The following is a 24,324-nucleotide window of genomic DNA, read 5'->3' as shown; positions in this document are numbered from 1 at the left end:
AGAGTTCCCAGAGATGGGCCATTATGTGTAATTTAAGCTTATAGGCAACATCCCTTTAGTGATTAACTTGTAATAGAATACAAAGGCTCTTCCCTATTATAGCAGCAGAGGTTAAGACATGAGCCTGGAGCAGGCTGACCACGTACTAGAAATGTGTCTTTGTGTAAGCCACTCAGCCAAGACAGTTAACTTTCACTGTAGAAGATGCATGTGCCTATCTTTACCCAACCAGCAAGGTTAGACCCTAGGTGATGTTTGGAAGGTGTAACCCTGCCCACCTGCCCAATCAGACCAGAGGATGGCCTCTGACTGGAGCTGGGCCAATCAGATCATCTGTCTTGGAACTCAGGTTTGGGAATGAGCATGCTTCAGCAGTCCCACCTGCCTGCTGAGGTGGGAGAGGAGGGGACCTCGTGGTGGGTGGATAAGGGGCCACATGTGCAGGTCAGGTGCCAGGGAGGCATTGCACTTCCTGCCCTTCAGTTCTATCTGTGAGACACCACCCCCCCAATGCTTTCTAATAAATTCTTTTTGCTAAGCCCTTATGAAACTTGTATCTATTGGACCACAAACCTGTCAATCCTAAAGGAAGCCTGAATATTCATTGGAAGGACTGTTGCTGAAGCTGAAGCTCCAATACTTTGGCCACCTGATGGGAAGAGCTGACTCACTGGAAAAGACCCTGATGCTGGAAAAGATAGAGGGAAGGAGGAGAAGCGGACGACAGAGGATGAGATAGATGGCTAGATTGCATCACCAACTCAATGGAAATGAATCTGAGCAAACTCTGGAAGATAGTGGAAGACGGAGAAAACTGGCATGCTGCAGTCCATGGGGTCAGAAACAGTCAAACAGGACTTAGCGACACATGATCAAATAAATACTCCCTGATCTAGACCCCATCCTCCCAGGATCACTGTGAGGGCTGAAGCAGTGACTGAACTCATGCAAGCCCCAGGCAGCCCTCATACTATTGCATGCTATTAAACAGTATGGAATCCACCTCCCCTCTGATCTGCAATCAGATATAGTGATGAGATCATCCCTGAACTGACAACGCAGTTGGGAGTTCAGGCACGCACCTGTGAAATGACTGTCAACAAGCCAAGATGACATAAGCTCTGGAGCCACCAGACTCTCTTTGGTTGTTTTCTACCCCAGTCTCATGAACTCCTGCTGTTCCAATAGGTGACTGTTGTCCGCAAGTGCCAAGAAGGGGATGTTACCCTTTCGGAAAAGGCCCCAGTCTTAAAAAGGCTCTCTCAGGGAGCTCCTGGCCACCTCACTGTCCCTTCCACGGTGGAGCCTGCAGAGCTGTGTAGTGGTCATCTGGGCCACCCCTCCCTGGATTGTTGGAAGAGGGCCCAGCCACACCCATGCAGGTACTGACAGCCGCTTCCCTGGGCTGCTGCCGCATGTACAAGCCAGACGTGGGCTCGGCACCAATAATGATTTTCATTATCTGTATCTCATGCTGTTTTTTTACATTGAAATTTTATTTTTATATTTTCTAATTGAAGTATCAGTTCAGTTCAGTCTCTCAGTCATGTCCAACTCTTTGCGACCCCATGAACTGCAGCATGCCAGGCCTCCCTGTTCATCACCAACTCCTGGAGTTACCCAAACGCATGTCTGTTGAGTCGGTGATGCCATCCAACCATCTCATCCTCTGTCGTCCCCTTCTCCTCCTGCCCTCAATATTTCCCAGCATCAGGGTCTTTTCCAATGAGTCAGCTCTTCACACCAGGTGGCCAAAGTATTGGCGTTTCAGCTTCAGCATCAGTCCTTCCAATGAACACCCAGGACTGATCTCCTTTACGATGGACTGGTTGAATCTTCTTGCGGTCCTAGGGACTTTCAAGAGTCTTCTCCAACACCACAGTTCAAAAGCATCCATTCTTCAGTGCTCAGCTTTCTTTATAGTCCAACTCCCACATCCATACTATAATGTGTCAGTTTCAGGCATACAGAGAAGTGATTCGGTTATACACACCCACACACACACATACATATATATTATATATATATTCCTTTTCAGATTCCTTTCCCTAATAGATTATTATAGGTTATTGAGTACAGTTCCCTGTGCTATATGGTAGGTCTTCGTTGATTATTTTATATACAGTCATGTGCCTATGTTAATCCCAAACTCCTGATTTATCCCTCCCCACCCACCCCCCCCATCCCTTTTGGTAAACGTAAGTTTGTTTTTCATGTCTATCTCATGATATTTCGACATCTTCAAAGTTTTTCTGACCTGGGAGAGGCTAGCCAATTCTCAGATATGTGGAAGGGAGAACACCTTTCGTACACAAACCACCTCATCTGAATCTTCAGCCCCAACCATTTTATAAGAAGACACACCTGCTTCCATGTGGTTCTCAAATTTCTCTTATCTGTCACATAACTCTCACACACCACGCCAATATTTCCTCTGCCCTTAGGCAACCGCACTACCTAGGCAGCACAGCGGTGAAGAATCTGCCTGCCAGTGCGGGAGACGCAAGAGACTCAGGTTTGATCCCTGTGTTGAGAAGATTCTGTAGAGTAGGAAATGGCAACCCACTCCAGGATTCTTGCCTGGACCATTTCATGGACAGAGGAGCCTGGTAGGCTACAGTCCATGAGGTTGTAAAGAGTCCGACATGACTGAGCACACACTCGAGGCAACTAGAGCTCACCCCTTCTGCCCAGAGCCCATTGGAATTGCTCACACTAGTCAATCCCGAACTGTTTACCCTACCCTTCCTAGCCTTTCCTGGAAAAAAAAAAAACAACCCTATCCTGAGTGTTCCTCTCACCCCAGTTTCTGCCTCCTGACCACCCTGATGCTCCCCACATGGCCCTGCATGGTATGGTGTGCCTCCTTCTCTCAAGAAGTCTAAGTACTGAATCCTTCTCTCAATGGCATTGGCCTCTCCTTGGCACTCAGTCACCGCCGTAAATTAAAATCCCAAGGGTACAGATGAGACAGTCCCTGCCTGTAGGAGCTCACAGTGTCCTGAACGGGACAGACATTAAACAGATAACGAGAAATTGAATATGTGGAGGTGTGTGCTATCAAGAAGACATATGGGAAACTGCAAGGGTCTTAACCCTCTGAGATGCTGAGATGGATGTCCACGGATTTTGCTACATTAGCATCTGTTCCCAAGACACTGCTTTTTAAAATAATTTAATTAATTCAGCTGCACTGGGTCTTGCAGCACATGGGATTTTCGGTCTTTCTTGTGGCATGTGGGGTCTTTTTTAGTTGCAGCATGGGGGATCTAGTTCCCTGACCAGGGATCAAACCCAGGCCCCCTGCATTGGGAGCATGGAGTTTAGCCACTGAACCACCAGGGAAGTCTCCCCACTGCCAACCCAGGCACTGTTTGAGCATCACCCTTCCCTGCTCCCAGTTGCTGGTTCTATGGCATTCACTCCCAAGCCTTCTTGTAATCGGTGCAATTCTTAGGCCTGGCCAGTTTATGCATCCTCCCCCACCCCCCATCCCCTACCTGCCAGTCACTGGCCTGGGGAGCAGGCGTGGGACTTAAACTAGGCTAAGGACAGTCAGCTGGTACCCAACTCAGCCACTGGGTGGAGAGAGATCACTTGGAAATAGAGCCAACCCAGAGGAGCGGTGGTGCAGGTTCAGAGCCTAGAGGTAGCTGTTGGTCCTGGCTGTATCCTTGGTTTGCTAGCTATGATGTCCGACAAATTCCCTTTTTGCCCTAACCAAGCTGAGCTGGGTTTCTGGCAGTGAAATCAAGCATCTTGACCAGTATAGGGAGCTGCCCCCACTGGGGGCGTCAGGGGAGGATTTCCTGTAGAGGTGGCAGTTAAATCAAGAAGTGAAGATGACTAGGGGTCAGCCAGGTGGAGAAGAGGAAGAGGGAATATTCTAGGCAGAAAGAGCGGCAGGAGAGAAGGCCTTAGGGTAGGAAGAACAAAGCTGTAGGAATGTGTTTGCTTCATCACCTTGCGTGTGTCCTATTATAAACACCTTTTTAAAATTTTTTGGGCTTCCTTGGTGTCTCAGCTGTAAATTTATTTTATTTATTTGACTGTGACGGGTCATAGTTGTGGCACGCAAAATCCTGGATCTTTGTTGCAGCGTGTGGGATGTAGCTCCCTGACCAGTTGCAGCATGTGGAATCTTTTAGGCTGAGGCATGCAAACTCTTAGTTGCAACATGTGAGTTCTAGTTTCCTGACCAGGAATGGAACCTGGGATAGCTGCGTTGGGAGCACGGAATCTTAGCCCCTGGACCAGCAGGGAAGTCCCTATAAACACCTTTGATGAATAACCTTTATTAAATAAGCTCCATGACCCTTATTTACAGTCATGTCCATTTATAAAGCACTTTATTGTTTGAAAATCTTTTGTTGTTTGGTGTGTCGATTTATTAAAAGTTAATATTTGGTTCCACTCTCATGAACCTGACCAGGCTTACTATTCAGACTAATTTTCTGCTTTGCACACAGACTTTTGGACCTAAAAGACTGACTCAGAAACCTAGAAGGATTGGTGACAGGTTTGGGAGCTTGGGGAAGGGGGTCTGGGGCCAAGGGTCAGTTTTGCCCAGTGTTACAGCTGCCAGGAGAGCAGAGTCGACCCACCCTGGCTCAGAGCAGCCATTCATTAGCTGGAAAAGAGAGATGAATGTGTTAATCTTTGGCTTTGCCTTTGACCCCTAGAGAACTGGCATTGACAACTCCGGAAATTTGGCTGCTACCTAAGGCCGGCTCTCAGTTACAGAATCAGCAAGCCCGCCAGAGGGTGCAGGGAGCGGTGAACAAGACTCTTTGCAATGTCGATTATTAATACCATTTCTTCTCTGTGCTCCCCTTCCAGACTCTGTCCCCATCTCCAGATTATTCTGTGTACCTGAGGGAAATGGGGGAAAGCTGAGTTCATCCTTTCTTGTACTCCATCTTGGGCTAAGGACAGTTAGCGAGGTGCTGGAGATTTTTCCACATGTGAACACCCTTTGTGTTACTAAAATCTGTTATTTTATACTTGCATTATCTGATTTAACTTTGCTTCTCCAAATTATAAACTCTTTGCGGGAATAAGTGATTGTGCACATCTTTGTAGGCCTAATAAGATCTTTGATTCTTAAGTCAATGACTTTTACTGAACTCACCACTGTGCTTAGAAAAGGTCCAGCAGAGGTCCAGGCTGGAAGGGACCCTGGTCCACATTTGGGGATCAAGTGAATAGAGCAGGCAGGGGGGCACTGTGCCCCTATGGGCTATGGGCCAGCAGTGGGCTCTGGATCAGGTAGGGTCAGTCACAGGCCCTGGCATGGAGACGAGAGTTTGGGTGGGAGCCCTGTGTTCCAAGTGATGGGGGGCAAGTCAGCAGGGCAAGCTGAGTCCTGGTTGGGATCAGACTCAGGCCTTGAGCTGGGGAGTCAGGTTCTACAGCAGAGGATGCTGAGTTCCGGGTGGTCCATGCAAACCCTCGCCCTGGCTTCGAGGGTCGGTGCGTGCGGGCAGCGAACGCGGAGGCCCAGGTGTGGGTTGGTGGCCGGGGGCGGTCCTTCGCCCTGGCGTGGAGACTCCGGGACGGCAGGGGGCGCTGCGTCCCGGGCGGGAAGTTCCGGCCGGCTCCGGGTCGGCAGGGGGCGCTGCTTCCTTGGCGGCGCGGAGGCCGCGCCCGGCAGGTGGCGCTCTGGCCGCGGCCGAGGCCGGCGGGCGGGCGGCGGCGCGGCGCTGCGGCCGGCTCGCGGGCCCGGAGAAGCGGCGGCGGCGGCGGGAGCGGAGGAGGCGGAGCGGCGGCGGGTACCCCCGGGCGGGCTGGGGCGCCGCTGGCCGAGCTCACAGGCCGCGGCCCGCGGAGCCCGCCATGCCGGCGCGGGCCTGAGGCGAGGCGAGCCAGGGCCGAGGCGAGCGGCGGCCGCGCCGGCCTGTGGCGCCCGCAGCGGCCCGGCCCGGGCCCGATGAGCGGCGGCCTCGGCCTCCGGCGCAGCCCGGAAATGTCCGGCAAGATCGAGAAAGCAGGTGAGGCGGGCGGGCGGCCGGGCTCCGGGGGCAAAGGCGCCGCCAGGCCCGCGGGGCGCGTCTCGGGCGGCGGGGCCGGGCCGCGCGGCGCTCCCGGGGCCACAGGCCGGCGGGGCTGGGGCGGGGGCCGGGGACCCGGGGCCCGGGGCTCGGGGGCCGGGCCGGGCCGGTGCGCGCCGCTCGGCCTGCGGCGTGAACTTTGAGACAAGGGGCCGGGGACCTGGGCAGGGACCGCGTGTCCCAGTGGCCCGGCGGCGGGCGGCCGTCCTTCAGGCGGTGAACGGAGGCGAGCCACAATGTATGTGTCATTTCTGAGGAGCCTCGAGTTTAAATTGAACCAGACGTCTCCACTTCGGAGGCTTCAAAGGCAGCGGGGCAGGATGTGCCTCTCGGCGTTTTCAGGGCGCGGGCGAGCTTTCCTTCGGTTTCAGGCTGAGCCCTTGGAAGCGGGGGCGTACGGGGAGCCGGTTGGGTCTGGGGTTCGGTTAGAAATCTCGTTGCCAGCCTCATCTCTTTGTGTCTTCCTAGAGATCTCAGAACCTCGCCTTCCGGTTACCTGGGTTTTCCCCGGGCTGGGAAATAGTTGTCTCCAAAGACGCAACTCGGGGGCGGTGCACCTGGGGCGCAGGACTTAATTAAGCCGGCGACACCTTGCAGGACACATCCCTGGGTCCAGGGCTTCCAGCCGGGACACCACTGGTTGTCATAACCGGATACCCTGTCATCCCCTTGGCACCTGAGCTCTGGAAGGTGGGCTCTTCGGGGGCTGGAAATGGGGCAGGTTACACTGATTTTGGACGTTGCTGGTTTCCCAGGTTGAACCAGGACACTTTTCTGAGAAGCGCCTCGGAAGTGGACCCAGAAGGCCGTGTAACTTGCAGGCTGTGGCTTGAGCACAGGAAGGACATTTTCATCGCCTTTCTTGAGGGTTTTCTGTGTATCCGGCTCTGTGCCGAGCGCCTTAAACATCGGGCTTGTTAAATCCTTACCGATTGTCTGTGAGAGCAAATGTGGTCCCGGCTTGACAGCTCAGTGCTTTCTTGCAGGCCTCCCCCCTCCCCCGGAGCCGAGGTCCCGGTGCTTTCCTTGGGGCAGGGCCCTTGGCCTCAGGTGCTGTTTCTTGGGTGTCCGTCTCATTGTTCTCCAGCCCAGGGCCCAGGCCGCTGACCACGAGACCACGAGTTCCCTGCCAGCACGCATGCTGTTTCAGAAGCACCTCCGTTAGTCTGTGCAGTGTTCCTCAGGATGTGGCGTGTCTCTGGACAGTGTTCGGGGAAATTTGGCTGTTTTTGTTTTTGTTTTTTTTTTCAAAAACAGCATCAACAGGGTTTTCTCTCATTATAAGGGTAATTGAAAATTTTGAAAGTCATGGAAAAGTCAAAAGAACACAATGAAAAGCACCTCCTCCCCTCCCCCGCCCCCAGCCCCACAGGCTGCTTTCCAGGCTCAGCCCTCTCGCATGCACTGCTCCCGGGAGAAAGGAGGTCTGAGGCCAGGTCTTCTCCTCACAGATTACCCCTGGGCCTTCCCCTCTGCCAGGAGCTCTAGTAGATGCAGAAGCAAGCGGTGCCTGCCTTCAGAGAAGCTCATCTGAGGGTGGGCAAGCCGACCCCGGCATTACCCCAGGCCGCCAGGTGGCGGGCCTGTGGGCACAGGTGAGGGGAAGGCTCTGAAAATCGGGTGAGGGTGCCCCCCGTGGAGATGGGGGGCGAGGCTGACGGGGGTGTGGAAAGCTCCGCAGGAAGGTGCCTGTGGTGGGAGGTGGCTGAGCAGGGAATGCTGAGGTTGGCCCCTCACGTGGAGCTGGCGGGAGGTCCGTCCTTCTAACCTCAGGTCCTCTGCTGGGATGCAGGCACAGCTGTCAAGGCAGACTGGGACACTCCGGAATGAAGGGTAAGCCTTCCGGGTGGTTTCTGCTGGTCATCGTAGGTGGCCGTCAACTTTGCATTTCAACAAGATTTCCGTTTGGGTTTCTGTTGGCGTTTTTTCCTAAATGGACCTACCCGTGAGGTCACCACCAGGGTGTTTTGTTTAAAGGAAAGGCCCTCAGGTGAAGTGGTGCCTCCTCTTAGCAGGCTCTGGAAAATTATAGAGCCTGACACCCAGCCAATGACCATTGTTGTCACGTTTTGCTATTTTCTGTTGACTTGAGCAGGAGAGTTGCTTCCACGTGTTTGTAATCTCGACTCAGAAAATAGGACCAGTGCTCTGACTTCTTGGGACTTAAGGCAGCCAGGGTTTTCCGAGTGTTAGAGAAGCTTGATGCAGCCCAGGAACCCTGCAGCCCTCCCCACCCAATCCCTCTTGGGACCTGCAGCCCCTTCAGCCGCCAGGGAGATCTTTGATTCTGTCTGCCTTTTTACTTCCTCACAGTGCCTGCCTGGCGTCGGGGTCACAGATACCCCCCTCCTCTGAGGGTAGACCCTTCGTCGGGACCAGATCAGGCTGTCTGCAGTCATCTGCTCCGGGCCCAGTGGGGGTCAGCACAGTCTGGGTTCCAGAGGGGGGGCGCAGGGTCAGCTTGCTGACTGGTTGGAGCTGACCACTTAGGCTCGGTGGAGAAGGGTTGAACCTGGAAGGCCAGGAAGGCTGCTGGAGTCGGGGTACGGGGAGGCTCCTCGGTGTCTTCCAGATGTAATGGGAAGGCAGGGAGCAAGCGGAGCCAGAGGGCTTAGGGAGCTCCCGGGGTGAGCTGTGGGCAGGGCAGGCTCGGAGAAGAGGCCTTGCAGGGGAGCTGAGAGGGGCCTGTTGTGAGGACTTGCGCCGTGGGGTGTGCAGTGCTGGGCTGCTTTGGGGAGCAGTGAGCCTGATTCCGGCGCGTCTGCAGTTCCGGGGGTCAGCGCGCGCGTGCTTCCTCCCAGCAGGCACACCGCATGGGGGGAGCTGAAGCCTTAACCTTCCTGGAGGCCAGACACCCCTCTTGCCTGATGAGCGGAAGTGACAGGCTGGTGGCGGTGGGCTGGAGTCAGGCCATAGATGTGTGTGAGCCACGTGTGTTCTTGGAGAAAAACGAATTGATGGTCCGTATTTAAAAATCAGGAGATCATTCACCAATCTCGGGTTCCTGGTTCTTTTGAAAAGCGAACAGCCCTGGTAACCCTGAGCCCTGCTGCTGCGAGCCACTCTGGCGGGGCCACCCCCCTCGCTGCCACCCCAGCACCCACGCCCGCTTCCCACTCAGACTGGCAGCATTCCAGTGTGCGTCCCTTTCCTTGCAGAAACCACCACTCGTGTTTGTTTGCTTTTTATCTGGACTTTGAAGTCTTTGCTCCATTCCTTCACAGATTCGTTCCTCCATCCCTTTGCTCGGCACTGATCGAGGGGTCAGCGCCTGGGGTCTGGTGCTGTGCTGGGCTCTGGGGAATGGGGGTGATCTCAGGGGACACTTTGCGGTCACACAGGCCTTAGCTCTGGCAGAGTTGGGGGTGCTGGGGTGTTACCAGGGATCGCATCAGACTTTTGGTGGAACTGTGAGGGGTGGGCAGTTAAGTGGGCCCAGCCGAGGGGGCAGGAAGAAGGGGGCTTCAGTTTCACCAACTGTACTCCTCAGAATCTCTGGGCTTGTTCCTCAGTTCCAGGTTGGGTAGTTTATCCAGAACCTCCTAGAGGCCTGACGTTGTTCTAGTGTTCGGGATGCAAGAAGGATTTCTGTCTCCAGGGCCATAGGATCCATCTGGAGTAGATGTAAATTTTGCAGGGGTTTCTCGGTTTTTTTTTTTTTTTTTAAAGGCGGGTGGTTCTTTCCCTGCCGTGTACTCCTAGCAGACCACGGGGGTCTGTCCAGGACCTTCATGCATCACCAAGCCCTCTGGCTGCTCTTTCGGCTCCTTGTGGCTTCAGGCTGCTCTGTGGGGCGCTGACTGAAGCGGTGGTGGACTCGGCCAGCACCCTGCCTCAGGGCAGAGTAAGTACAGTGTCTCAGACTCAGGTGTTGAGTTTTTCAGATGTGCCAAGATGCTTTCCTTAAAAAGAAACTTTACCTTGTTTGCAGTCATAGTAACTTGTGACTGTGTATTTTCTCAGAACAGATGAAAAGTACAAGCCCAGGCTCTCACAGGAGGCTGCAACTTTTGGCCAGGAGAGTGTCCTCCTAGATCAGTTTTAAAAGTCCTCAAATCTTAATACTTCCTTTACCCCCTCCAGTATTGATTCTTGTGCTCAAAATGTATCCAGTCCATAAATAGCAACACTTTCAGGGCACCTGCGGTCATTGACTGCCTCCCTCCCACGGCCCTCCACATGGGAGACGCCATGTGCCCCTCGAAGTGGCCTGGACCCCGCTGGGCCTGGCCTTCCTAGTTCCCGGGCCAGGGATAACATCAAAATGGTCTTGAACCTGCGTACAGTTTCTGTAGTCTCTGTCCAGAGTGCATCGATAGATGACCTCATTTCAGTGATCCCCATGAGTCCTGGGGGCCAGAGCAGGGCCAGTGAGCCCCGCTTCCCCCCCTGAGGGCGGCTGAGGCCCGGGAAGGCTGATGATTTGCCCAGGGTCACAGCGCGTCTGTGCCCCAGCTCCACCAGCCCCTTTAGGGAGCATTGCTTAGAGCTTCCTAATTGCTGGAGACACAGTAGCTTAATCTGATTGTTCATGTTTCTAAGTTTCTTTTCTGGTTTTTTTTTTTAAATCCTGTTGCATTAGGGTAGGCCCAATGCAGTCTTTGGGCTTCCCTGGTGACTGAGTCAGTAAAGAATCCACCTGCAATGCGGGAGACCTAGGCTCGATCCCTGGATTGGGAAGATCCCTTGGAAGAGGGCATGGCAACCCACTTGGTATTCTTGCCTGAAGAATCCCCATGGACAGAGGAGCCTGGCGGGCCGCAGTCCATGGGGAAGCAAGGAGGCGGTCACGACCAAGCACATGGCATACAACGCAGTCTTCAGGCTGCCTAGATACTAATAACAATTTTATCAGCTGTATCGTAAGAAATAGCATAAGACATAAGAAATAGCACAGACGCAAGCTAACCATGTTTTACAAAATCAACTGCAGCAACCCCCTGTTGCCTGGTCTCCTGAGCAGCTGTTGGCAGAGGCGGTTTGAATGGGACTCCTTGCAGCCAGCAGCCCTGATAGGAGGCCTGTAAAGATGAGTCATGTATGAGCTTGCAGAAAAACCATGTCCCAGGCCGGCCTGGATTGGAGCACGCCTTGAGCACAGGGCTGGGTCTTACCTCCGGCCAGTTGACTGCGTTCCTGTTGCCATAACAAGATGACGCACTGCACAGAAGAGCTGCCTGGCAGGGCCCCCGCTCCGCACCCCCCGAGGCCCCCAGGGCCCTGCCGCCCGACAGGTGTTCTCCTGGTTCGGCTCCCACCTTGCCCGGAGGCTGCTGTAGGATTTAAAACCAAACAAACAAGAAAACCAGTTTGTGAATTACCGAGGGATCTGTCATCTGAGTTTGTGGTCATCTGTCTTAGGCCGTTTGACCGTTGTGACCTCGGGAGAGTCTTTCTTTTTGGGTCTCGTTTTCTCCATCTGTGCCATGAAAGGGGAGAAGAGGGAATCTAAAATTAGTGCATCCTTGTTTTGTTTTAAAGCAGGCCTGTATTCTTTTTTAAAAGTTTACTTGTGAGGTTTTTTTTTTTAACTTTTAAAAATTACTTATTTATTTATTTTACTTTTTATTTGATATTGAAGTCCAGTTGATTAACAGTGTTGTGATGGCTTCAGGTGGACGGCACAGGGACTCAGCCGTACATACTTCATACATGTGTCCTTTCTGCCCCCCGCTCCCCTCCCGTCCAGGCCGCGATGTAACGTTGAGCAGGGTTCTCCGAGCAGCAGGAGAAGGAACTCTTTAGTTCCTAGGAATGCTGCTTGCTGACTGTTGGGCACTGCGAGGCCCCTCCATGGGCCCTCTGCCAGCTCGGTGTGAAAACCCGCTTCCTGGACGTGCTCAGCCGCCTCTGCCAGAGCTGACTGCCTTTAGGCTCTTCGTGCCTCCTCTTCCTCTAGCAGAGACAGTGCATTCCCTAGGAGGGCCCCAGAGGAACCTTCTGGATAGGAGGATACTGTTTAGCTCATTCAGAAACCAAAGCCCCAGTTTCCTTTCCTCAAGTTAAAAACCAGCAGATACAGTCCTAAGTAGACTGTTAGCCTCTTGAGGCAGAGTGTCTGCCGGGTCTACCATGGTGTTGGCATCACTGTGTCTAGAAGACAGTAGGTGCTCAAAGACTCTTCGTTGTGAATTTAGTTTAATGTTGTCAAAGGATGAACTCAGATTTCTGATTCCAAGTCTCGAAATCCTCTTTGAATGAGCTCTTTCTGGGCTTGAATCGCCAGCTAGGATGGTCCTCGGTGCGTTAGTTGGACCAGTGCTCTGATACGGGTGTGCAGTTAGTTGGGGTTCTGGGTTAACCACATGCGTGGATCAGTGTTTCAGTGTGTCCTTCCAGAGATGGGTGAGGAGGCTGAGCTCAGGTGCCCCGAGGCCCTTTCGGGAGAGCTCGAGGGCGTGGCGCAGCCTGAGGCTCCGGGCCGTCGGCGACCGCGGCCGCGCGTGGTTCTGGGGCGCCAGGATCCAGCGCTCTCAGGCTGTGCTCCTTCGTGTCAGGCAGTCACAGTTTTGCCTTTCATTTGCAGCCTGCAGCCAGCATGTGCCTGCTCTGCCCAGCCTGCCTCCGTGACGAGCCATGATGGGAGGCCCTGTCTGCTCTTGTTATCTGTTTCCTTTGGCCTCTGAGCAGGATTTCGGACTCGCTGCGTGCTCTGCTGACTCTGTATGGAGTGGTTGTACAGTACATGCCGTCTTTGAGGGGCTAGAGAGCTGGGCTGCTGGTCTTCTGCCGGTCTCTTCCAGATGGTCTTCTGCCAGCTCCTCTTTCTTCTGGGTCAGGGGTTTAAGCAGAGTCTCTCCTGCTACTTCTTCTTTTGTGAGCGAAGATGCAGTGGCCTCAGATGGTCTCAATTCCTCTTTCTCCCCACTGGTTTCTTCCAGGCTGCGGTTTGGAAGACAGATGATGGTTCTCTGACTGTCCTGTGCTACAATCTGGACCCTGTCTTCCTAAAATACAGTTCCTGTGTCATAGCAGCTCAGATCCCCGGTTCCCGTTGGTCTCTTAAAGATGCCCTTTCTCCTTGCTTACTTTTCATTGGCTGGATGGTTTCAGACGGTCATTTTACTGCAGGTTAACTTTGGTGATCAGGACCCTCTGCCCTCCTTTTCAAGCGTAGAAGAAATGCAGCTGTGAGGCCCAGGATGGTGTGTGGCGCTTCCTGGGCTGGGGACAGTGGGCAGGCTGCAGGCGTTGGTGTGGACTCGACAGGGGTGGCTCCCAGTGACACGTTTACTGTTACCACTGGGAGCCAGCCCGTGGTCCCCCAAGCAGAAGTGCGGTGCTTCCAGCCTTTGAGAGAAGGAAAGTGTGGACGTGGAATGAGAGAACAGGAGGATGAGATGGCACCGAGTAGCCACTTAATTGGCCCCAAACAAGCAAACAGAAAAACAAACAAAACCTCTGGCTTGGAGACAGAGGTTGTATTTATTTTCTGGTTGTGGATAATCATGTGTGCCCTCTCTCTTCGAGTGACTGTGAATAAATAGATGGGGGATTGTGCATGGTCTTGGAATTGGCTGCTCTCAGCCCCTCCTTTCAGTGATAAATACAAGTAGTGGCAGTAGCTGGCAGTCCTTGAGCTCTTCCCACGTGCCGGGACCAGGCTCCGTTGTGTGTGCTGCACACACGTGGTCTCCACTAGTCCTCACAGCAGGAGCGAGGCACTATTGAGGACGAAACTCCACGCGGAGCTTCTCTTTGTGCCTGGGATCCTGAGGTCCTTGAATAGCTCAGATTTGCCTGTGGTTGTCCTGCGTTGGGGGCAAGATAGGACTAAAGTTCATTTGGCTGCATCTTATTTTTCCCATATTTCCATTGGCTGTGACGGCATTGTTCTCTTGGCTGTTGTAACTTGGGGCGAAATGAGCGTCCACATTTCCAGGGACTTTTCCACCAGTGAGGAGGCTGCTGCACTTAAAGGGCCACTTGACAGTTTTGGGGTGCTTGAGATGACTGCTCCCCTGGCTCTCCTGCTCCAGCTCTGGCAGGGGGAGGTGAGCAGGAATCCCTCCTTCTTGCTGAGCAACCTTGGGCAGACGGCTTAATCTTTCTGAGCCTCTTGTGCTTCTGTTGTCACCTGATGGGGAGGACAGACCCATCTCCACGCCCTTTTTGACACTGATTCTTTGTGAGTCATCTGCAGTATCAAGGGGGATGTGAGTTAGGGTCGTTGGTTTTTAATGACACTGGTGTTGCAGGGCACTGTAACCATTCATCATCATGATAAAACATACTCCTTTATAGCTTTCAGAACCCTTTGATAGGCATTCGTGGGTTTTTCGGCTGTTGTTTTAGGTTTTGTTTGTCTGGTTTTTTATTAAATGGTGTTAGATTAACACAGCCTTTCTCCCAGATGAGAAGAGTGACCACTCAGGATTATTGACTACTTCCTGTGTGCTTTAGAGTTTTACCTTCTGAGCCTTGTATGATTTAATTGGGTCTGTTGTTATAGAGAGAGAAGTGGCGAGTATTGTGCCATGTGACAGTTGAGGAGAGGGAGGCGGGTCATGAGCTGAGGGAGAGGTGGGGCTCACTGGGGAGCTTGGGTTCATCATCCTTCCCTTCCCTGCAGGGCATGTGCTCCCCTGGGCCCCCGAGAGCCTGGAGCTGGGCTCTCTGCTCCTCCGCCGCAGGGCAGCTGGCTCGAGGGCGCTGTCGTTGTCTTTGGTTGGAACCTGCTCTGGGATTCCCCCTGGGGCTTTCCAGCTCCTCTCCAGGACTGTCAAGGTGGCGTCACATCTGCCTACAGATTTATGAAGCAGCTTCTGGTCTCTGGGGTATGGAGGCGGCTTGGTTTGCTGAAAATACTGCAGGGGAATCTACTTTGGATGTAAACAGTGAAAAGTGGGCCTTAGTCAGCGTAGCTCTGCCCACCCACCTGCAGACTCAGCCACCCTACTCAGCCACCCACTCACTCACCCCTCCGTCCATTCAGCACGTCTCCGTCCATTCAGCGCCAGTGACTGTTCACCCAGCGTCCAGCTGCCTGTTGTGGCACCAGGTACTGAGAAGTTTAGGGGAAATCTGCGGCCTTGGGAAGCTGATGATCCGGTCTACACTCCGTGCAGGAGACCTTTGATCTAGGCTTTCACAGTTCTCTTAACATTCATGCATATTAGAGGCAGCGTGAGCCTGGGGCTAGAGCTCAGGAGACCTGCTTCATGGCCCCTGGGTCTGCACTGTGGCCTGGATCAGTGCCCTCTGAGCCTGTCTCCCCCCCAACCTCAGGAGATGAGAGGACAGACTCCCGGCACAGGTCGGGGGTTGGGGGGGGGGGTGGTGTGCGGCCTTCGGCTGAGTCCTCCTGCTGCAGTTCCGCATCCCAGCTCTCCACGGAACAGTGGGATTGTGGGCAGGTGGCTTTGCCTGTCTAAGCCTCAGTGCTTTATCTGCAAAAGGGAAAGAAAATTCTAACAGGGCCTACCTTATGGTGTTGAGAGAAGATTAAATGAGATGATGCCCATGAAGCATGTAGCAGAGTCTTGACACAATAAACATTAGTTTTGTCCCTACCCCATGTCCCCTTCTGCTCTGAAACGACCATTTCCTTTAGTACGGCCATGTGGTAAGTGAAGTTCAGACCTCAGCACTCCCAGAAGGAGGGGAGTTCTCTGGCTCTTCAGGTGTTTCCTTGTAGGCTGTGTCTGTGTCTGTCACTGTCAAAGTTGAATTCCAGGAGATAAGTTTTTACAACTAAGTAATAGACCTCCAAAGAGATAATGTATGGGAAGAGGAGACGGCATTTCACTTCAGCTACACAAGTGCCCTGTCACATGCAGCAGGGGAGGAAAGCCCTGCTTCTGTCTGCAAGTCTGCCCAAAAGGGCTGGGCCTGTGCTTGTGGGCAGCGGCTCGTCTCAGCCAGAGCAGGGCTGGTCACCCGCAGGTACGTTTTTGCTCCATCCCTTAGACAGCACCTCAGTTTCTCATTGTCGGGGAGACTCTCAGGGTTAACTCGGCCATCTTTGTTCAACACTGAACGTGAAATGATCACAGGGTGTTGCCTTTGTTTTGTGATAGCCGAAACCCCGCAAGCTCTTCAAGGGCCTTATGTGCAGGTAACTTACAAATTGCTCTGAATCGGCAAGTGGGTTGGTTTCATACCCATTGTTTCTCCTCCTTGATTAATTTTCACAGTTTAAAATAGATTTGGAAATTCGGATGTATTGTTCTGAGGCTTGCTTCCTTAACCCTTCTCTCCCAGGCCTTTCTGGTAAGTGAGGGTGAATGCGTGTCGTCTGCCTGCAGGCTTGTCAGTTCAGCTGGCGCAGGGCTGTTTGCAGAGAGGCTAAAGCCCAGTCAGCCCTTTTCACTTTCTCCAACCATTCGGTCCAGGAGCTAAAAAACCTCTCATTTAATTACCATCACCAAACTAATTTGTGCTTCTGCCTCAGCTTGTCAGAGGGTACCTTACAAATACTATTTCTCTGAGCTCATCAGAAACCCAAGGCACAGATCAGAAGCATGCTTTCCTGTAAGAGCTATCCTTGCTTTTTTTTTTCCTTGTCTGTTTCGGGGGAGCTGTCTATTAATTACCCTAAATGTGCAGGCTTGTAGAATGCAGTTTTTATATTTGACCAAGCTGGGACTTGGACTAGGAACCTGGGCTGCTCCATTTCAGGCCTATGTGGCCTGGTCCCAGCCTGGTTGTGCGGGGCACCTCCTGCCAGGGAAGTCCTGTAGACTCAGATTATCATGGGAACATGAGTCACTGTCGCCAGCGCTGCTTGGAGCTGTGGCATTTGGGGACCATGGAGAGAGAGCCAGCCTGAGTGTCAGGCCTGACACTGTCACACATCTGCCGTGTCCTCTGGGGCCGGCCTCAGACCCTCCCTGGACCTCGATATGGAGCAGTGGTTCTTGAGCTTCTTAAGATCCTTAAGTGCCGCTAAGGATCTGCTAGGTGCCCTGTGGACCCAGTGCCCAGAGAGAAAGATGACGTGTGTACGTGGTCCTGTCAACCCTGAATTCCTGCTACTGCTGCTGCTACTAAATGATAAATAATAATTTGCAAACACCCCGGATCTTGGAAAGATCAAATGGAATCTTGGGTGTCTGAATAATCAGGACTTAGTTTCTCCTAGTTTAGTCAGACCTGGGCTTGAGTGACAGTATTTATACATCCCTGAAGTTTTGTAAGGATTCCATGAGATGATGCTTGTAAACTGGTTAGCACAGTGACTCTGTGGATAAAAGGAGACCTCTTTCCCCTTCTGCATGTGAATTTCTTAAAATTTTACCTGTAGTAAAACTGACCCTTTTTTGAGTTTGTGGCTCTTTGGGTTTTAACTCATCTGTAAATTTGTGTAACCTCGGTGAGTCAGCGGTAAAGAATCCACCTGCAGTGCAGGAGGCACAGGAAACAGGTCTGATCCCTGGTCTGGAAGATCCCCTGGGGGGGGAAGTGGCCACCCACTCCAGTATTCTGACCTGGGAAATCCCAGGACAGAGGAGCCTGGTGGGCTGCAGTCCCTGGGGTCTGAAAGAGAAGGACACAACTGAGTGACTGAATACACGCACACACCACCATCAGGATTGAGAACAGTTCCATCGCCCCAGGAGGGGAAAAAACAAAGACTTTTTGCTGTCCTTTTGTTGCCAAACCCTTCCTCCACTTCTGGCTGCTGGCAGTCCGTTGGTCTGTTTTCTGTCCTTATAGTTTTGTCTTTTCCGGAATGTCATACAGCATGTAATTTTGGAAATTGGCTTCTTTTACTTAGCATACTGCCTGTGAGGTACATGAAGCTACTGTTTTTATTTAGTTTATTCCTTTTTATAGCTGAGTAGTATTCCATTGCATGGACATCATCATTATTTATCTGCATAGAATTTACTTTGGTTAACTAGCTCTGTTTCCTGGCATTTGACAAACAGAAAATATCAAACAACCTAATTAAAAAACTTGAGTAGACATCTCCAAAGAAGAAGATATGCAGATGGCCAATAAACACATGAAAAATTACTCAGCATTGCTAACCATTAGTGACGTGTATGCCACAACCACAGTGAGACACCACCTCACGCCCATCAGGATGTCTGCTTTATTAAAACATGAGAAAATAACAGGGGTTGGCCAGGATATTTAGAAATCGGAACCCTTATGCATTCTTGGTGAGAACGTAAAATGGTGCACCCATTATGGAAAACAGTGGCAGTTTCTCAAAAATTAAAAATAGAGTAACCGTATGATTCAAGAATTCTGCTTCTGAGTAATAGACCCAAAAGAAATGAAGGAAGGGACTCAAAAAGGTATCTGTACACCCAGTTTCATAGCAGCATTATTTACACGATAGCCAAAAGGTGCCCGTCATCAGAGGATGGACAAGCAAAGTGTGATGCGTGTGCGCACAGTGAGACCTTATCCAGCCTCAAAAAGGACGGGCATCCCGTCAGCATGGATGGACCTGGAGGACATTGCGCTAGGGGAAATGTCAGACGCAGAAGGACGACTACTGTATAGTTCCACTTGTATGGCCTACCTAGAGTAATCAAATAGTCGAGACAGAAAGTAAGTGGAATAGCGGTTGCCAGGGGCTAGGAGAAGGGAGAATGGGGAATTACTGTTTAACATTTAATTAGTGTTTAAGTCCAGTTTTACAGGACAAAGAGAGTCCTGTGAGTAGATGGTAGTGATAGTAGCCCAGCAGTGTGCATGTACTTCTGACCACTGACCTGTACACTTAAAGACAGTGAAGGCAATAAGTTTTATGACAATAGGTTTAAAAAAGTACTGTGGATACCAATTATTTTTTAATATTTATTTGTATTATAATTATTCAATCTTAAATATAGTAAGTTATATTAAAACATTTTTTAAATGGTACAGTATGCCAGATATAATACTAGGGAGCAGTGCTCATGTTAAAAATGACCTCTGGTTTAATGAATTACATCTGGGCTGGGAGGACCTCTAGGTGAACTACAGGTACCTGTGGGACATGATTCTCTGGGCTTCCTGAGAGCAGCCGCTTTTATAACTGGGCGAGCCTGTGTGATCATGAAACATGGGTTTCTGTGGAGCTGGAAGCTGCTTGGCCAGGGTGGACCCCCCTCCCCTTACAGGACACTCTGCGGCTGCTCTGGGCTCCTTAAGGGGCCTCCTGGACCCCCTCCCCGCACCCCCTTACACGATGCTCCTCAGCTGTGCTGGACTCCTTAAGGGCCCTCCTCGAGGGGATTACCCACTGCTGCCCTGTGGCAGCCTTTGGTTCCCGTCCTTCATCCTTCATTGGTCTGAGGAGGGCAGTGCTGTGAGTGGGAGAGACGTCCTGGAGGTGCAGAGGTCGAGGTGAGCCCAGAGCTCGGTGGGTGCAGTAGTCTGGCACACGGTAAAGGCTGTTAGTAAGATCCTCACAACCCCGGCAGGGACCTCCATCCAAGCTTCTGCCTGGAGACTGTCCTCGTTGCACCCACTGAGTTGACGGCACAGATGGGATTTGCACTAGCTCTGCTTGATGGGATTCCAGGCTCTTGGCCGCACTCATAAGAAGGCATCACTGACTTGGGGGAGGGGCCGAGAGAGGATGGCCTACAGAAGCAAGGTCCAGTCTTTCTCTTAAGATTTTAAGGCCAGGGAAGCGCTGGTAGTGTTAGATGAAACAGTGCGTCCCTTTGGAAGTTGTCGCCTTTAGGTGGTCACGACAAGTCTCTGTCCCACGAGCACTGTGAACGCGTCTATGAATCTGGGGTGATAGGCAGTCACTGCGTCTTTCGATCCTATGGCACCAATGCATGTAAGATGTACTAGTAATACAGTAATACTTCTCAGGAAATAAAATTACATTAGCAGGGTTGATTATAAGACAACACACTCTGATTCCAAATGTGAAACTATGAAGAAGTATACCTTTCAGAGTCAGGGAAATACAGCAGGAAGCCTTGATTCAGTCTCTGAGCTGCTTTCTTGAGCACCTATTGCCCTTAGTTCCTGAGGAGAGATGCTGGGGCACAGTGATACATGAGCCAGGCACCTGCTCTCCCGGTCCACACTGAGCCTGTCCAGGGCTCCCCTCCACACGAGGTCTAGCCTTTGATTGAAGAATCAGACTCTAGAGTTCTGCTTATAAACATCACTCTTGCCTCGTCTCGCAGTTAGACGTCTGGACACCTCAGGAAAAGGAGCCTGAAGATCGCTGGGCTCAGGCCGATGTGACAGATGGGGTGACAGTCTCACGTCCCGGCTCCACCTGCCGTCCTGGCAGGGTTATTAATAGCACCCTCCCTGTCACTCTCAGAAGTGTTCTGATCTGGAAGACACTGGGGGAGGAATCATTTACAGCTCCTGAGTGCCACACGTTTGTGCTGGAGAGGGTCTTGGTTTTGCAGTGAGACAGCTGTTTCAGAAACACAGCCTGTTCCGGGGCGGGATCAGAGCGGTAGAGTCCCTGGAGGGTCAGCTGAGTTCGGCTTTGGTCCCGTTCTCCCTGTGGGCATCTGCCACTTCTTACGTTCCGATCGCTCAACTCATGGACGCATCAAAACCTGGGACAATTTGGTTTTAAAACAACAGCAACAATAAACATGTACATACAACAACCAGAATGTATTTACCTTATGAGAAAAGTTAGATTCACCAGATCTTAAATTCATATTCTTTGGGATGGATGGGAGGGATCTTAGTGTTTGTGTCAAGTCTTATGGAGAGAATTGGAAAAAAAAATTATATGGGGACAGCATTCTTGGGTTAAGTTAGAGATTTTCTTTTCCCTGTTGCCATAGAAAGGAGGATGGAGGTTGAATTTTTGTAAGAATTTTTATTCAAGTGCTACAGTTGATGTTCAAAGAAAACAACCAGAAAGGTAGGAAGTTTGTGTTTACGACAGATTGGTAGTTTACAGCCTGTTATGTTAGCAGGTGTTGAGGACAGGTCAGGGGTCCCTGTTCTGAGGACCTGCTAGGTGCCCCGGAATGTGACCCACCTTCTCCGGTACATCTCAGACTGTAGCACCTGGAGGTTGCTGTGCTCATTCTAGCCCCCGGTTTCTGCTTCAGCAGTTCTGGAGTTGAGCTGCGAGTTGGCATTTCTAACAAGTTCCCAGGTGATCCTAGACAAGTGTATTAGAAGGCAGAGACATTGCTTTGTCGACAAAGGTCAGTATAGTCAAAGGTATGGTTTTTCCAGTAGTCATGTATGGATGTGAGAGTTGGACCATAAAGAAAACTGAGCCCTGAAGAATTGATGCTTTAGAACTGTGGTGTTGGAGAAAACTCTTGAAAGTCTCTTGGACAGGAAGGAGATCAAACCAGTGAATCCTAAAGGAAATCAACCCTGAATATTCATTGGAAGGGCTGATGCTGAAGCTCCAATCCTTTGGCCACCTGATGCAAAGAGCTGACTCATTGGAAAAGACCCTGATGCTGGGCAAGATTGAAGGCAGGAAGAGAAGGGGACGACAGAGGATGAGATGGTTGGATGGCATCACCAACTCAATGGACCTGAGTTTGAGTAAACTCCAAGAGATGGTGATGGACCGGGAAGCCTGGAGTGCTCCAGCCCATGGGTTGCACAGAGTCAGACATGACTGAGCGACAGAACCACCCAGGTGCTGCTGGTGGGTAGGTGTTGGGATGCGGGCACTTGGGGATGACTACTTAAAGTTAAGTACAGAGAGGAATGAAAAGGCTCCTGGGGACCTGACCTGAAAAGCGGCTCCTGGAGGGTGAGGAGGGAACAGTTTATGAGCGCCGATGCCAGGAACTGTGCTGTGTGTATTTAATCCCACTAGCAGCACTGTGGGCAGCTGAGAGTGACTTCATTTTACAGATGAGAAAACTGAGGTTTACGTGACTTACCGGTTGGCATGTGGAGGAACTAGGGTAAACCATTGCCCAGTACTGAAACGAATCCTTTTTAAATGGATGAGCAGCACAGACACCTCAGAGTGAAGAAGATTAGCGCAGGAGAACAGCAGGAGAAGGACGATGTTCACAGTTCTTCCTCTTCCAGCGTGTGTTTTTCCGCAGCTCGTGAGGTGAAAAGCAGTGCTCTAATTAGCTCTGACAAGAAGATGCCCAGAAGGTTGGCAGCTATGAGGAAAACTCTGATGAATCTCACACTCAGCGTATATTGTGCCCTGAGATATTAGCTAATTGATTAGTTTGATTTATTTGTCACCGTGATTAGCAAGACAGTTTAAAACTAAGCATCTAAAAAAAAAAAAATTAAAAAAAAATAAAACTAAGCATCTAGGACTTGAGAACCAGACTCTAAAACTGAAATTTTGTTTAAAGTCACACAGTAGTCAACTTTAGTACTTTAAAAACATTATGGTAATTTTTTTTTTTAAACAAGCTTCTGACTTGTCTTAATGTGTAAGTGTTGTGGTTACACATAGACACATCCGTTTCAGCCCTCCTTTTCTGGATTCTCTGCTCTTCCAGACTCTCAGTTTTGGAATATCCTAGGGCTGAGTCCTCCAGTCTCTTCCTCAGCAATTTAGTCCCATATCTTTTTTTTGTTTGTTTGTTTTAAAATTTTTATTGGAGTATAATCTACAATGTTGTTAGTTTATTGCTGACAGCAGAATGAATCAGTCATGAAAGTGAAAGTCGCTCAGTCATGTCTGACTCTTTTCGACTCCATGGACATGGAGTCAATGGAATTCTCCAGGCCAGAATACTGGAGTGGGTAGCCTTTTCCTTCTACAGGGGATCTTCCCAACCCAGGATCGAACCCAAGTCTCCCCGCATTGCAGGCAGATTCTTTACCAGCTGAGCCACAAGGGAAGCCTGAATCAGTCATATGTATACATATCCCCACTCCTTTTTTTAGATTGCATTCTCTTTTAGGTCACCACAGATGGTGGAGTAGAGTTCCCTGAGCTATATATACAGCAGTTTCTCATTAGTTAACCTGTTCACACATAGTATTGTGTATGTCGGTCCTTATATCCCAATTCATCCTATCTCCTCTCCCCTTTTTGGTAACCATAAGTTTGCTCTCTACGTCTGTGCTAGTCCCGTGTCTGTAAGTGCCATCTAAATACTGGTCATCCCCAAATGTGCGTGTGCAGCCCCCGACTGTCCCCTGACCTGCAGACTGCCCACTCACATCTCCACTTAGATGTCTTGTCAGCATCAGACTCAATGTGTCTAAACTAAACCAGGGCTTAGTTTAGGTGGTGCTTCACCACCTTGACTTCCCGCCTCACTGGCTCCTCCCAGGGTATCCATGACAGTGCATAATGTCATTTTTTAAAAGAGGTTTTTTGTTTGTTTAAATGTTTATTTGGCTTTGCCGGGTCTTAGTCGTCGCACATGGGATCTTGAGTCTTCATCGCAGCAGGCAGGAGCTTTAGTTCTGGCACGCGGGATCTAGTTCCCTGACCAGGGGTTGGAACCCAGGCCCCCTGCGTTGGGACCGCGGAGTCTCAGCCGACGGACCACAGAGAAGTCACTAAATAATGACATTTTTGGCCTAACTGACCAGGCCCATAAAATCCAGCGTCCTCTCGGACTCTCGTCGCCCACACCTGACCACCCGCGGGTCCCCTGGGCTTCCCCCAGGTGTACCCGGCCTCCCGGCTCTCACCATCTCTGCTGACTTGTGCTCCAGCCGGCGCCGCCCAGGTGCCCTCCTGACTGGTTTCTGCCGCCCCCGCCCCCCCCCCCCCCCGCCCCCCCCCCCCCCCCGCCATGGCTGTCCAGTCTTCGTTCAGCAGCCAGAGCGTGAATTAGATTGAACCGGGCCAGGTCCAGGCCGTCTGTGGCTCCCCTCTGCACTGTGACTGAAAGCCAGAGTCCTCCCTGGCCCGCCCGCACCCCTGTCCCTGGCATTCTCCCCCGCGGCTCGGCGGCCTGAGCTTCTCCCGTGGGTGTTTTTGGAGGATCCCACGCCTGCCTCCGGCCCTGCGCTTGCTCCTCCCTCTGCCTGGCGCGCCCCTGCCCCAGGCATGGGAGTGATGCCTCCCACCCCCCAGGGAGCCAAGAGCGGGGCTCAGAGCCTGGCTTCAGGTGCTGCCCCCGCCCCTCGCTCCTGGGGCACGTGGCCCCGGGGTGGGGGTGGTGGGCTTCGCGCAGGGAGCGCGCAGCTCCTCGCAGAGCTGCCGGGGTGACTGGCGGCGCCCCTCCCGCCCCGCGAGCCTCCATTCCCAGGGCCCCGGGGCCTGTCTCTGTTCTGTTGTCTAACGTGAGGTTCCTTTGCTGCTTCGCGTGCTCTTCCCGCTTGTCGGGAGCCGAGCTCCTGTTGGCTGCTTTGTCCCCCGCGCTCAGGAGGCACAGGGGACGCTCAGAGCTCGCCGAGCGCGCGCTGGGCGTGGCTTCCGCCTCAGTGGGGC

At 51.9% G+C, this 24,324-nt stretch overlaps 1 protein-coding gene across 5 annotated transcripts in view; it reads left to right on the top strand.

Moving 5' to 3' along the window:
• Nucleotides 1-5,686: 5,686 nt before the first annotated feature.
• RAPGEF1 (Rap guanine nucleotide exchange factor 1) overlaps nt 5,687-24,324 on the top strand; it is a 134,554-nt gene continuing 115,916 nt past the window's right edge. For 3 of the 5 annotated variants that reach the window (XM_043469905.1, XM_043469903.1, XM_043469896.1), the window contains exon 1: nt 5,687-5,990. In XM_043469905.1, coding sequence (XP_043325840.1) covers nt 5,930-5,990 — 61 coding nt within the window. In that variant the 5' untranslated portion in view covers nt 5,687-5,929. The remainder of the gene's footprint in view (nt 5,991-24,324) is intronic. The other 2 variants (XM_043469911.1, XM_043469910.1) reach the window with 1 other exon arrangement.

This window comes from Cervus canadensis, chromosome 5 (assembly GCF_019320065.1).
Source record: "Cervus canadensis isolate Bull #8, Minnesota chromosome 5, ASM1932006v1, whole genome shotgun sequence".
In the NCBI taxonomy this organism is placed as follows: domain Eukaryota; kingdom Metazoa; phylum Chordata; class Mammalia; order Artiodactyla; family Cervidae; genus Cervus; species Cervus canadensis.
This window is presented reverse-complemented; position numbering and strand designations above follow the sequence as displayed.